The sequence below is a fragment of the Oryzias melastigma genome, linkage group LG17, assembly GCF_002922805.2.
Source record: "Oryzias melastigma strain HK-1 linkage group LG17, ASM292280v2, whole genome shotgun sequence".
In the NCBI taxonomy this organism is placed as follows: domain Eukaryota; kingdom Metazoa; phylum Chordata; class Actinopteri; order Beloniformes; family Adrianichthyidae; genus Oryzias; species Oryzias melastigma.
In genome coordinates, this window is record NC_050528.1 from 11,357,179 (window position 1) to 11,369,918 (window position 12,740).

The 12,740-nt window shown below is 36.8% G+C and overlaps 1 protein-coding gene across 2 annotated transcripts in view; it reads left to right on the plus strand.

Moving 5' to 3' along the window:
* kcnab1b (potassium voltage-gated channel, shaker-related subfamily, beta member 1 b) overlaps positions 1-12,740 on the plus strand; it is a 43,906-nt gene that overhangs the window by 20,179 nt on the left and 10,987 nt on the right. For both annotated transcript variants that reach the window (XM_024274132.2, XM_024274134.2), the window contains exons 4-9: positions 3,279-3,322; positions 5,937-5,974; positions 6,681-6,760; positions 7,108-7,152; positions 9,298-9,342; positions 11,453-11,496. In XM_024274132.2, coding sequence (XP_024129900.1) covers positions 3,279-3,322; positions 5,937-5,974; positions 6,681-6,760; positions 7,108-7,152; positions 9,298-9,342; positions 11,453-11,496 — 296 coding nt within the window. The remainder of the gene's footprint in view (positions 1-3,278; positions 3,323-5,936; positions 5,975-6,680; positions 6,761-7,107; positions 7,153-9,297; positions 9,343-11,452; positions 11,497-12,740) is intronic.

Below are 12,740 nucleotides of genomic sequence, written 5' to 3' on the forward strand. Positions count from 1 at the left end.
GGGGTTAAGGAACAGACACATAGTGGCCTTGAATGAAAAAATAAAAACTGCTTTTGTTCTCTTAAGTGGCTAACTACGCCCCTTAGGACATCTCCCATGTGGATCAGTTATCAATGTGTTTGAAGTTTGAACCCTGGTGCAAATGGAGGGTCTGATTCTAATTGGTTTATCAGGAGTGTGTATGCAGCTGGTTGCAGAAAAGCATCAGGGAGGGGTCAGAAGGTCGATCTCTGTTCACTAAAAGATACAAAATTTTCACAAAAATACCTTATTTCAGTCTATTCTACAACATAATAAAGAAAAACTCAGTTTTAATCTTAATTGTCTTTACTTATATGTCCTCTATCATGAGTAAAATGTGGTGGACTGAACAAGAAAACTGAACAAATGTACACAAGGTAGGATAATATGCAAATATGCAATTCAGAGAATTTCTACTTCTGCAAATTCAGCTTTACTAAAAAAAAAAAAATAATACTAAGCTTTGTAGTTTATTAAAAGAGTAACATGGTTAAAGGACTGCCTGCAAGGAGAAAACAGATCAATGCCAAATGTTCTGTAGTTTCCAACTGTTTCAAGCATTAAACAGATGCTTGACCTAGAGACATTTGTAGTGAATCTAATAATGAATGTGTTTTTCAGCATCAGGGAAGAATTGTCCTTGGTGAACCCCAACCAAACACATACAGACAGACTGAGTTAGTAACCCACTGCAAAACTAAGCTCCCGACCGTCCCCCACACTTTCAAGAATCTCAGCTCACACTCTATAATACATCAGAGAGATCGAGGATACAATATGCAAAGTTCTCCTCTGAATTAGAGACTTGAGTGAATCTCTCTTCTCAGGTCATTCCACCATCCTAATTACAGAATTTGTACTCAGAAAAAAAACTTTTACTTATATGCTTCCCAGGCAGCTCTTTCAAACCTCTCACTTGATGACTGATGAATCCTAATGTTGAGCACCTAATTGAATTGGCTGGGGGTACAGTCAAGCTGCACGGGCTCCAATGAGTCCATCCTCTGGCACAGGTCATTAGTTTTCATGCACAAGAAAATAACTGCTGGCAGTTTTTTCTCTCTCATTTTTTGTAATGAATAAACGCCTGCAAAATCAAGCGGAAAGCATAATCCCCCCCCCAGACAAAGACTGGATGTTTCTGTTCGCACAGAAATTTGTCAGAGATTCTGCATGTGTGTTGGAATACATTAGGAAAAAAATAGCTTCTCCATCACACTGCTGCAGCACACCTGTGGCACCATGAACAAGAACAATCCCTTCTCGCTGTCAGTGTATCAGTTAAAGACCCACTCCAGTGAAAATCATCTGTTTAGTTGTTTTTTACATGTTCTTGTAGCATTTTTCTCATAGTAGAGGATTTACAGAACATAATTCACAAATAAAACTGGATCAGAAAACCGGATGCTTGAAAATTCTCAGACTAATGACGCCGCTGGCCTATCTAAGCTTGATAGATCAATAATCGATCCATAAAATAGAAATTGATCTAACGCATAGCGCTAAAGTCTGCTAGCTTGATGCTAACCTATAATGGGATTTTAAATAGGACAGCTAATGCTAACGCTCAGTTTACCTAATCATACATTGCTGACTAAATCAACATCTTTATAAACTCACAGGCATGAATTTTCCAAACTCTTTGAGGATACATTTTTTTAAGTAACCATTTGTGGTCTAAAACACAGTTTTTTTCTTCATCATTTGGAATAAGGTGTAATGCTGTAGTGTAATCGCCACCTAGTGGCCAAACTGAAACACCCTCCAGGAGAGGCAGAACAATTGCTGGAGCGTCTCTGTTTGAGAATCCATCTAACACTGTCGTCTCACTATAATTTCATCAATCTTATATTTAAATCTTTTATTGTACACATTCCAATTTCATTGCTTATTTAAATTCTTATGCTTATGCTGTAACTTTATTTTTGGAAGGTGTCCTGCTGACTACTTGACCAGGTCACCCTTATAAAAGAGATGTTGATCTCAACGGGTTTTTAACCTGGTTAAATAAAGGTTAAAAAAATACAGTATGTGAACTGTATTAGATTAATATGAAAAATTTCAAAACACATCTAGATTATTAAGGCATTTCTAAACAAATGTGTCTAAATGTGGAAACGGTATAAACTAAAAATGTAATTGAATCGAATTAAATTGATTTGACTGGAATCAAATCTATCCAGGCTCTGGTGAATCGAATTGAATGGGAAACCCATCCCTAGTATTCACAGTGGACAAGCAGGGAGGGGCTTCTTCTTTTTCTCTTTAACTGTTTACCAGCCCACCCCCTACAGCTGAAGGAGGCTTGGTGTAAAATGTTGAAGCGGTGCAAATCTCGTAAATCTTGTTCTAGGCTTTTTCTTTCGCAACTCTATCCTATATATCTGTAAAAAGGACTTTTCGGCTGGGCAGAAACAGCAATTATTTCAAATATTTGACAATTCTGTGAGTTAAAAGGGAATATGAAATCTGAGTCCCAGATGAGATATTTGATCAAACTGGCATAATTTTAACGTTAATAGGTGTAGAGCAAATAATTTGCCATTTTAAAAAAGCATCTATGTGAAGTTTAAACAATAAGCAATCCAAAAAGGGAGGAAACTACTTACAAATCTGTCTTTTATGTCTTTTTTGACAATGAAAATCCACCCCCTCATAAGACCCCAGTGTTTTCCAGAGAGGGTTATGCAAAATGCCCCCTCTGCATCTCCACCCTTGTAATCTCTGCTATGATTGCTGTGATAAAGGTGACCTGTAGATCTATCCAGTCCCCCATCAAACATGGGAGGAAATCTGTCAGTGTTCTCATTAGAGCGGGCGTTCCCATTCGCTCATCCATTTTCTGCTCCTGCTGTCTCAGCTGCTGCAGGGTGAGGGCCACCATCCCTTCTGCAAAGCTGGCGGTCCACCTCAGGGCCCCACGGAGACAAATGAAACAAATGCACTTTTACTCCCACGGCCAATTTAGAAACACCAATCAACTTTAGACCGATGAGAGATGCCAGAGTTTCTAGAGAAAACCCACGCATGTACAGAGAGAACACAAAAGTCCAAACAAAAAATTACTGAGCCAGGATCTCTTTTTTTTTTTTGTTCAACTTCCACAGTTTGTTAAGTGTAGGCTTGGAAACAACCCAAAGTATTTTGCAGGAGCACATTAATTAAATTCACATTTGACTAATAAAAGTAGTAAAAAAAAATAACACCCTTTTTTATTTTTTTAAACTCATGCTTTGATTTTTTTTTTTGTTTTGTAGGAACCTGGGGAAATCTGGGCTGCGTGTCTCCTGTCTGGGGCTCGGTGAGTACATCTATCTACAATTAGCAAATACAGAACAATTTCCCAAACACCCAAGTGTGAAAACAGAAAGCCTTTTTTTTGACAATATTGTTTCAGCCCAATCCAAACCTCATGCATATTTAATTTGTATGAAAACCCATAAGAGACAACAAAAAGCAGAACATTAATAATTTCCCTGTTTAATATTTAATCTGTGGCAATGGTTTCAGCAAACAAATTACTCAGCTATTAGGCATATCAATGTGTACCATGGGGGAGCCACTCTGATTTCTCTTGTTTTATTCATGAATTATCTTTCTGTTGTATGTTTATGCGTGTGCCAGACTGTTTATAGGAAAGTATGTGCAGTTTCGCCATGGATGAAGCTGTACGGACGAATCTCAGAAGAGCAGTTAATTATCTCCAATCTAATTCTTTTTAGTAAATTTGGATGGAGCCCAATGAGCTACAAATGAGAACAAACATCCAACACTCGGATATTTAGGCAAACACAAAATGCCCCTCAGAAAATCATTGATTCCTTACAACGATTTTATGCAAACAAAGGGAGAACATTTCACAGAAACACGTCTGGACATTTAAAAGTCTGTTTTTGTGTGTGCATGTGTGCGCATACATTAATATTTAGCAGCACAATGACTCCAAAAGGACATTCGTGAAAGACTAATTTGCAAAAATCAATGCTTCACAGTACTTTCAATTTTCCTAATGAGAAATTATACTAACATAAAAATAAAAGTAATTGTTTGAACAATTTATCAGATTTTTCTATTAAATCAAGTGATTGAGATTCAAAGTGACGTTCAGTTTCATGCAGTGATTCTGTGAATAATGCGTTTCAGTCATGGGCTACGTTATGCAAGAGTGCACGAGTGTGTTCGTGCGCGTGCTCACTTGTGTGCAGGAGCTGTCACAACATAACTCAGAGCTGCGTTTGACCCATAACACATGCATTCTGGTTGTCCACGATTTCATGTCATTTTCCATTTTCGACTCCTTTACGCTCGACAAGGGTGGCATTTAGAGGATGACCACAGGATTGATCTTTACTGGTGAAGATAATCTTTTAGGGTAATGAATCAAAAGGCTGGCAGAAAAGCCAATAAAGAAAATAAATAAGTTCAAAACAATTTTCAGCTGCTGAAAAAACAAAAACGGATTTTTTTTTTTTTAAGCAAGAAAAAGCCTCATTTTACAATAACATGTTTTTATAGCATCTTGTGTTTGGATTTTTCCCTTTAGGATTTGATAATAATCTGACAGTCAGCAAAGTCTAATATCACATAAAACTTTTAATTATGTATTTTCTGCACTTATTTAACCATTTTAATTATAAAAACTGGGCTTGAGCTACAGTGTTTTTAATGATGTTAACATGCAGAATGGCCCAGAGCTTTATGTTAACCGTGTCCTTATGTGATCACAGAGTTAAAGACCAGAAGTATGTCATGTGCTGCTATTTAAAATTCAAATGAATATTTAAATGATCATTTCTAAGAAATTATTATCAACAGTTAAAAACCATTACCAATTTTTCTGTAACTACTGACAGTAAAAACTGATTAAAGTTGCTTAAATGTAATATATCTAATAGAAATATTTGAGAATTTACTTTTAAAAATCCTATTTTTTTTTATATGCCCATACAGTCTCCTCTTTTTTTTTAGGAAGAATGGCTCCTAAAGTGAGTTTTAAATATCAACTTAAGAAAAACATTATTTTCAGATTCAAATAAGCAACCTGTTAAAAGAAATTTGTATCCAAGTTTGAAATTTGTGTTTAAGTCCCATTCCTAGGGGTCTTTGAACACTAAATCACTAATCGCTGGGTGATTTTCAATCAACCAAAAGTATTGACATGATTTTCAATATGTTGCATTTTTCTGAGTGTTGAGGGTCCCTGGGTAAAGTCTAACATGTCCCAAAAACGGGGCGACCAAAGGTCAAGTCTCCAGTATCATTTCAGGAATTTTTTGTTCTGAAACTCCAAATTTTTCAGAAGTTTTTTTGATTTTAGGATCTTCTTATGTTTTTTTCTTCATTTTGTTACACATACAACACTTAAAAATAAATAAAAGTACTCTAATTTATCACATGTTTTGCTCTAGAGTTCGTTATGATTATGCTGTTTTTGGTGAACATATTAAGTTAGAAATTTGCCTTTGAGTTGTAGGTTGGAGCAACCCCGCACCCCCTTCCCGTTGCTGAGAACTCAGAGCAGGCCCGCCCAACATAGTTTCTACATGTTGTTTTTCAAACGTTTTTTTGACAATAATTAGAATAAAGAAATACTTGTTCAATTTTCATCTTAATTTCATTAACTTTTGTCCTCCATAATGAGGAAAATGCCACAAAAGCATGTTAAAACACACAAAAAACTATTTTTATAGTAGGAAGTTTTTAACAAAACATTTAAAAATATTGTTCTAACTGAAAATTAAAGCAGGATTGTTGTGTTTCCTTTATATTTACTTGTCTAATATATTTTTCCACTAATTTATTGACTGTTAAAGAGAACTTATTTAACCATCAATGCAACAAAATGTGAAAATATGAGAAAGTTTTCAAATGTTTTGGATTTTTTTTTAAGCCAAACCTTTTATTTCTCTTAACAGGAACGTGGGTTACATTTGGCGGTCAGATCTCAGACGAGGTGAGACTTTATGACAAATCAATCACCTTCCTGGCCCAGAAGTGCATGTTGGCTTTTATTAGTCTAGACCCAGCAAGATAAAATTACAATGAGTGAGTGGCTGGCTCCGTCCACTATCTATGGAGGCGGTTTAATTTAATCAGATGTGATATGATGTGGGAGCAATTAGACCACAGCAATCGCTCAGTTTCATCATATTAATTTCCAAGCGCCACAACAGGCCGTAAACTCCCGGTCGGCTCCACCACGGCCAAGTGATCCGGCAGCATCCCTCACTGTCAGATGTTATGAAGCCGAGGACATAGTCCGCTGCCCTTACCCATCCCTGGGGAGGAGGAGGAGAAACTCTGAATTCTGGATAACTCATCACCGACTGAAGACCACTGAGACAAACCGACTCAGGGGGAAAGAAACAAATCTTCAAAATAAAATAAGACACGGAGGCAGATGTTTTGGAAGACTTCTCTATTTCAAAACTGGCATTTCCATCTGCTTCCTTCGGTGTGAGTTAACATACAAGAAGTAGGTCAAAAAAAAAAAGCGCAGTAAACAACCAAAATCAGTAAACAGCCAGAGTAGAGTTTCAGATGATGCATATCTCACATCTCTTTGGGTAAATTACCGTTTTTATTTAAGTATAATGTGGGTTTATTGAAGTTTATTGCACTGCAGTCGGGTTAATTGGAAAACTCTTCTTGGTTTTTAGGTTGCAGAGCAGCTGATGACGATTGCTTATGAGAGCGGGGTTAACCTGTTCGACACGGCAGAGGTTTACTCCACAGGGAAGTGAGTATCACTCTTCACTCCTTGTAAGATTTTTACATCAAGCTGAAAAAGAGCAGCTTGAAATATTCTTATCTGTTGCTGGAGGTTCTTTCTGCTGGCCTAACTTCCTGCACGGACATTATAAGGATGAATAATGCAGAGCATGTAAACGCCGTAATGGGATGAATATTAATTTCAAGGTTGCTGTTGAAAATTAAGGTGTACAATCCAAGACGCATCCTTTATCTTGTATCCCCCCCTCTGGTTTTTAATCAGGCGCAGATGCAGCAGATAAAATTCAAGCTTACTGAAGGCAGCTGAGCATCAGGATGATCTTTTTAACTTCAGATTATTTATTTTCTTCACAGAGCTGAAATAATCCTGGGAAACATCATCAGGAAGAAGTGTTGGAGGTATTCTTTGTTTCACTTCACTCAAACGTGGCCTTTGCCCAATTAGATCATGCTTGTACTTCACATTTTGAACTTAACCTTCTCAAATCTCAGCCTTTGGATCGTTCCTTTGAGGGTAGCCGCTCTTCTGGGATAGTTTTCTACTAGATTGTGGCGGCTCGCAGCAGAGATTTGCTCCCATTCTATCACAAAAGCATTAGTGAGGGGATATTTGGGGGATAAATTGTGTCCTTCCTCCTTATTACGAAGAAAAGAAGAAGTTGAGATTCTTCCAACCGAAACATCCATGCCTTTATGGATTTCAGTTTGTGCATGGAATCTGTCTGATTGAAAAAGGAAAGGATTACGAAACAACAAATCATTGAGGTACACTTTTGTGTTTGGTTAAAAAAGAAAAATTGCTACGTCTGTGAAAACTCAAATATAAACCTGCAACAAATCGAGCATCCGCAAATATACTGTGTACAAAAACAACAATGTTGATGTCTCAGACTGGCAGAATGGAGACTTTAATGATGCAACCGTTTTGTTTTCCACCTTAAACAGGCAAATATGGCAGATTTCAGGGGAGTCATGTTGAATTGGGAGAAGTTTATACTCTGTTTTATTGCAAATTGAACTGGAACGCAATCTGTCCGACCTACAAAGATTTATTGTGTACATTTTGTGTATTTTCCATGTATAAAATTTCAGTCTTTCATGATACATGCGTGAAATACAAAAGTGTTTCTTACGTTCGTTATGCGTCGATGTTCACAGATGTCCGTCAATGGTTTCAGCCAACAGATCTTTATGTGAATTCAGTTTTTCCACAGTTTATGTGTATTTTATGTTGTTTTTATGCAATTATTACATAAATCTTGTGCAATTTTTGCACAATGCATACACAAATTTGTGTCTTTCCACGAGTGTTCTCTTTATATCAACATGTATAACTGACTTTTCACACATGTATAACTTTTTTATTGCATATACGGCATACATACCACATTAAAATTACTTAATAATTCATCTGTGCAATAGTGGCTGTATGACATGGCTTTCATTTAATTACTTTACAATTCATAACACTTGGTTATTTTCAGTGTTTTTTAATGTATCTATTGTGCAGATTATTAAAAGTATCAAGGCCATTTTTGTTGACAATTACAGTAAATACTCATTGAAATTTGTGAAATAATTTTACAATTATTATGGGTTATTTGGCCCTTGCTGACATGGCTCCTCATGTTTGCCTGATAAAGGTCTAGACTAGAAATACCTGTAAATTACTCAACACCTTTTTGTGCAAAGAGATTATCACACCTAACCTGTTAAAATACTTTTATGACACAGAGTAAATATAGACGACCTTCACAAGCTCCAGACATTGACTGAAAGCTACAACTTTCTGATTGCAGACCTGTGCAGTAACTGCTCTGTCACAACCCAGCAGACTGATTTATTAGACTCAGAACTTTTTTTTTTTTGATAATCAGTAACTTAAATTCCAATTGTAGCTGGTATGGTCAAACAAAAACTCCAGAAGAAGGTTTAAATTTTCACTCTCAACACAAAATATTACACTGACACATGCCTAACACAAAGCAGAATTACAGTTGTAACACATTTCAAACACACTTTTCCTCTCTCTGTAGATGTTTTATCTGGAAATGTGCTGGCATCATGATCCACTGAAGCATAATCACAACAATGTAATTAACAAAAGAATCAAACTCATACATAAAGTCCACTCTATCACAAAAAAATGCTCAGTTTTTTTGTTTCACAGCACATGTATGTGGACCGGACGCACAAACATGCGGCTCCTTTGAGCTGCTCATACTTCTCCTTCTGGCATGTCAGACCAATTCCTTGTCTCCCTTTTCTCCAACTCCAGCAGCAGTTGGTATTATTGATCATTCAGGCATGGAGGATTTGATTGTGAGGGAGCTGTCTTGTTAGAGTTCACAAACAAGACTTCCCCAGCGAGTCCTCATGTTTGATAGGTTACATTCATGGTTTGACTGCCACTTCTCTTTGCAGGATGTCAGGTCAACCGTCAGACACCGCACACACATTATTCGGACACATTGTTACACTCGTGCACAAAGTGATGCTGGCTCCAAAATATTTGTGTCCCATTTTTTTCCTGTTTTCCCTCAGGAGGTCCAGCCTGGTGATCACCACAAAGCTCTACTGGGGGGGAAAGTAAGTGTTTGTGCATGTATGTTCTCAGCATGTGGCTATCTAAAGGTGTACTGCACCTGTCTACTCCTAAAACTTTTCCCTCCAGCATCAGGAAACATGACATTGGATTAGGCATTTCGGGAAACACACAAAAGACACACTGAAGACGCCATAACCATGGTCTCCTTTTTTCTTAGCGTTACCCGTTTTTAGCCTTCCAGCTAAATGTCAGATTTGCTTCTGCTGTCATGCTGAAATAGTCTGTGTTCAGTCTGCATTAGTCACATCCACCTTCTTCTAAAAGTCTTTAGGCTCTGACTGAGGGAAGTAGAGCATCCACCAGCTCAGACGCGTACCTCCTCTGGTGGGCTTTCAATCTGATTCTGCTTAGTAGACACGAGCCAAAAATAGATCCTAAACTACTGTCAAGAAGTATTTAATTTATTCCCCCACTTTGAAAGAATTTATGGAAAAAATGTGAAACTCCTTGTATGTCAAGGGAGATGGGTATTCTTTTTTGTTGGAGTAAAAGAACACAATGAAAAAGGAGAAAATCCTAAATTTAAGATGAAGGTGACTGAAATTTCCCTCAAGGACTACTCCTTCAAAAGAGGTTTTTGGACAATCCATCAGCTGTTTTCAGCAAAAAAGAAAAATTCTTCAAGGGTGGATGCTGGCAGTATTTCCCATTAGCAGCAACAGTACCATATAATATACAGGAGAATGTGAAGCCTAAAATAACAGGTTTCTGGCACACACACAAAAGGTAAGCCACCAAGAAATGAAAAAAAAACACACACACACACACATAAAGGGATCTTTTCATCGCTTTCTTTAAATTCCCTGTCCAACTATATTTTCATCTATTGTAAAATCGATCCAAATGGTCTGTTAGTTACGATTATGTCGCTTTTAGCCCAAAATTAAAAAAGTGTTGTAATTTAAGACATATTTTCCTGCATAATTTTGTTAGAAATTCATCTCTAGGTTGTAGGAGGGGTGCTAATTTCCCATCAGCCCTTTGTTTAAACTCACTCCTGCTAGCTTATAGCATCTCACAACCCCAAGCTATCATTAGCTCAGCAAAAACAACGACAAGCAACATTGGAGCTATCAGTCCATACTGTTTTAAGCCAGATTTTAGTTAAGAAATGGAAAATTAAGAAATGAATGAATCTATTCGTGGAGGATTTAGAATTTGTGCAGAGAACGGACAATTGCTGTGTCACAAACCTGAGCTTTTTCCAATACTGGGTTTTCATCTGCTCCTTTTCCATCACGATTTGAGGTAAGAGATACTCAGAAATGCAGTTGTAATCTTAAATTCTTTTACATTTCTATTCCAATTTTATTTATTTCACAAGGACAGCGTATATTAAAAGCATTGCGAGCTAGAATAAGTCAAGCAGCTATTTTTCATCTGTTGCCCCTGACTAAAAAGCTAAAAACAATAAAAAAAAAATTATATATATTAATATCACTAAAAATGATATACAATAAAAATACAATTATTAGACAATCACTTAAAATAAATATGGCCCCTTCATCACGAGAAAAACTCTACAAGAACATGTTAAAAACACAATTTTCAATGGAGTCGGTTTTCATTTTTTAGATTTAAATTGTATATTCAAACTAGAATATCTCATTCATTTTAGGGTCTGAATAAAATCAATTTAAGTAAGGATTGCACGTTTCACTTCCCTTTAAAAAAATAAAAATAATTTAAAAATACAAATAAAATCCTGATTGTTTTTTTTTTTTTTTGTGGGCTTTTATTTGTTCAATCAAACATTTGCTTTACCTCTTGACTTTGCTGAACATGTTTCACCCCTTTTTAGTCCACATTGAAGCAGATTCAAATCACTTGAGGTCAGGACTAACATCCATAACAGGGGATTAATACAATCTCTGCAGAGAAACATTGCAGGGTCGGATCAATAACTCCAAAAGATTACACAACACTGAATGAATAGACCTCTCTTAAGTGACCTGCAGGTAATTTATACAAAGAATCTTGTCTCACATGTTTGATGGTCAGCGTCATTCTTTGAAAGCTTTATGTAATGCATATTTTTTTTCTGGATTGAGCACTTTTTAAATCTATTTTTTGTGTTTTATGTTCTCGTAGAGCGGAGACAGAGAGGGGCCTCAACAGAAAACACATCATAGAAGGTAATATGTCAGTTTTATTCCCTTCTACCTTCATCACTTTTTTTTTTTGTTTTTCTTTTTTTGACATGGAAAGCATATTTTTGCACCAGACCACCATTTTGTCATTGAAATCTTTCAAAGCTGCCAATATAATCAACTTTAATAGAGCCAGTATCAAACACACCACAGCACAATGCACCTCCTGCAGTGACTCAGCTCCCCAGCATCATTAGCATTCATTGCAGCCTCTGTAACTTTCCCCTCCAAACCAGAGATGGGAAAAAACATCCAGAAAAATCTGGGAGAGCAGGAAAGAGACCGAATATTCAAAGTTGCACAAGAATGTTGGAGGAAGGAGAAACGGCACGCTTAAAAATAATAGCTTTATTGTGTGAAGGGATCATGTGAAAGGAGAGGGTATAAGTGGTTCAAACGGCAGTGCGGAGCGTGTAACTCTCAACTGGGATTAGTGGGTGATGAAGAAGCTTCTGGCACTAATCTGACACACAGTCACAGTTAGTTTTCCATGTCTATTAGTCGGCTGTCCTCTTTTTGAAAATCTCTTGAGTGGGTTTTGACTTCTCAGTTGGTTTCTTTTGTGACAGAATGGAGGCTGATCTACTTCTATAGATTCAAGGAGTGAGTTTGTCCTCTATAGATTTAAAGTCCCACTCCAACCATATTTTTATCCATTGTAAAATCGTTCCCAGAGGACTTTTAATTATGATTATGCAATTGTAGCCAACTTTTTTTTTTTAAAAACTGTCATCTTTACAGACATATTTTCTGCAGAGCAGCATCAGAAATTCACCTTTGAGTTATGGTTGTTGGCACAGAAGTTAGCCTTATCTTATTTCCCATGAGCCCTTTGTTTCCACTTTCTAGTGCTAGCTTACAGCCCCTCACAACCCCAAGCTAACATAAGCAATATTGAAGCTTTGCAGCCGTAAAGTTTTGAGCCAGACAGCCGCTCAGATGAGGAAAATAAAGACATTAATGGATCTATTTGTCTGCAAGTGGAGCCTTCGGAATTGGAGTGGAGCAGGGAGACTTTTGGTCGCCCAAATCACAAATCTGAGGGGAGTTTTTTCAAAGTGTGTTTTTTGTTTTGTTCTGCTCCTGTTCCATAACAATATGAATAAAGAATCCCTCAGAAACCCAGTTTTAATCTAAATTTTTTATATATATATCCACCATCATGACAAAAATGCTGCAAGAACATGTTAAAAACACCAAAAACACAATTTTCCCCAACAGAATCAGCA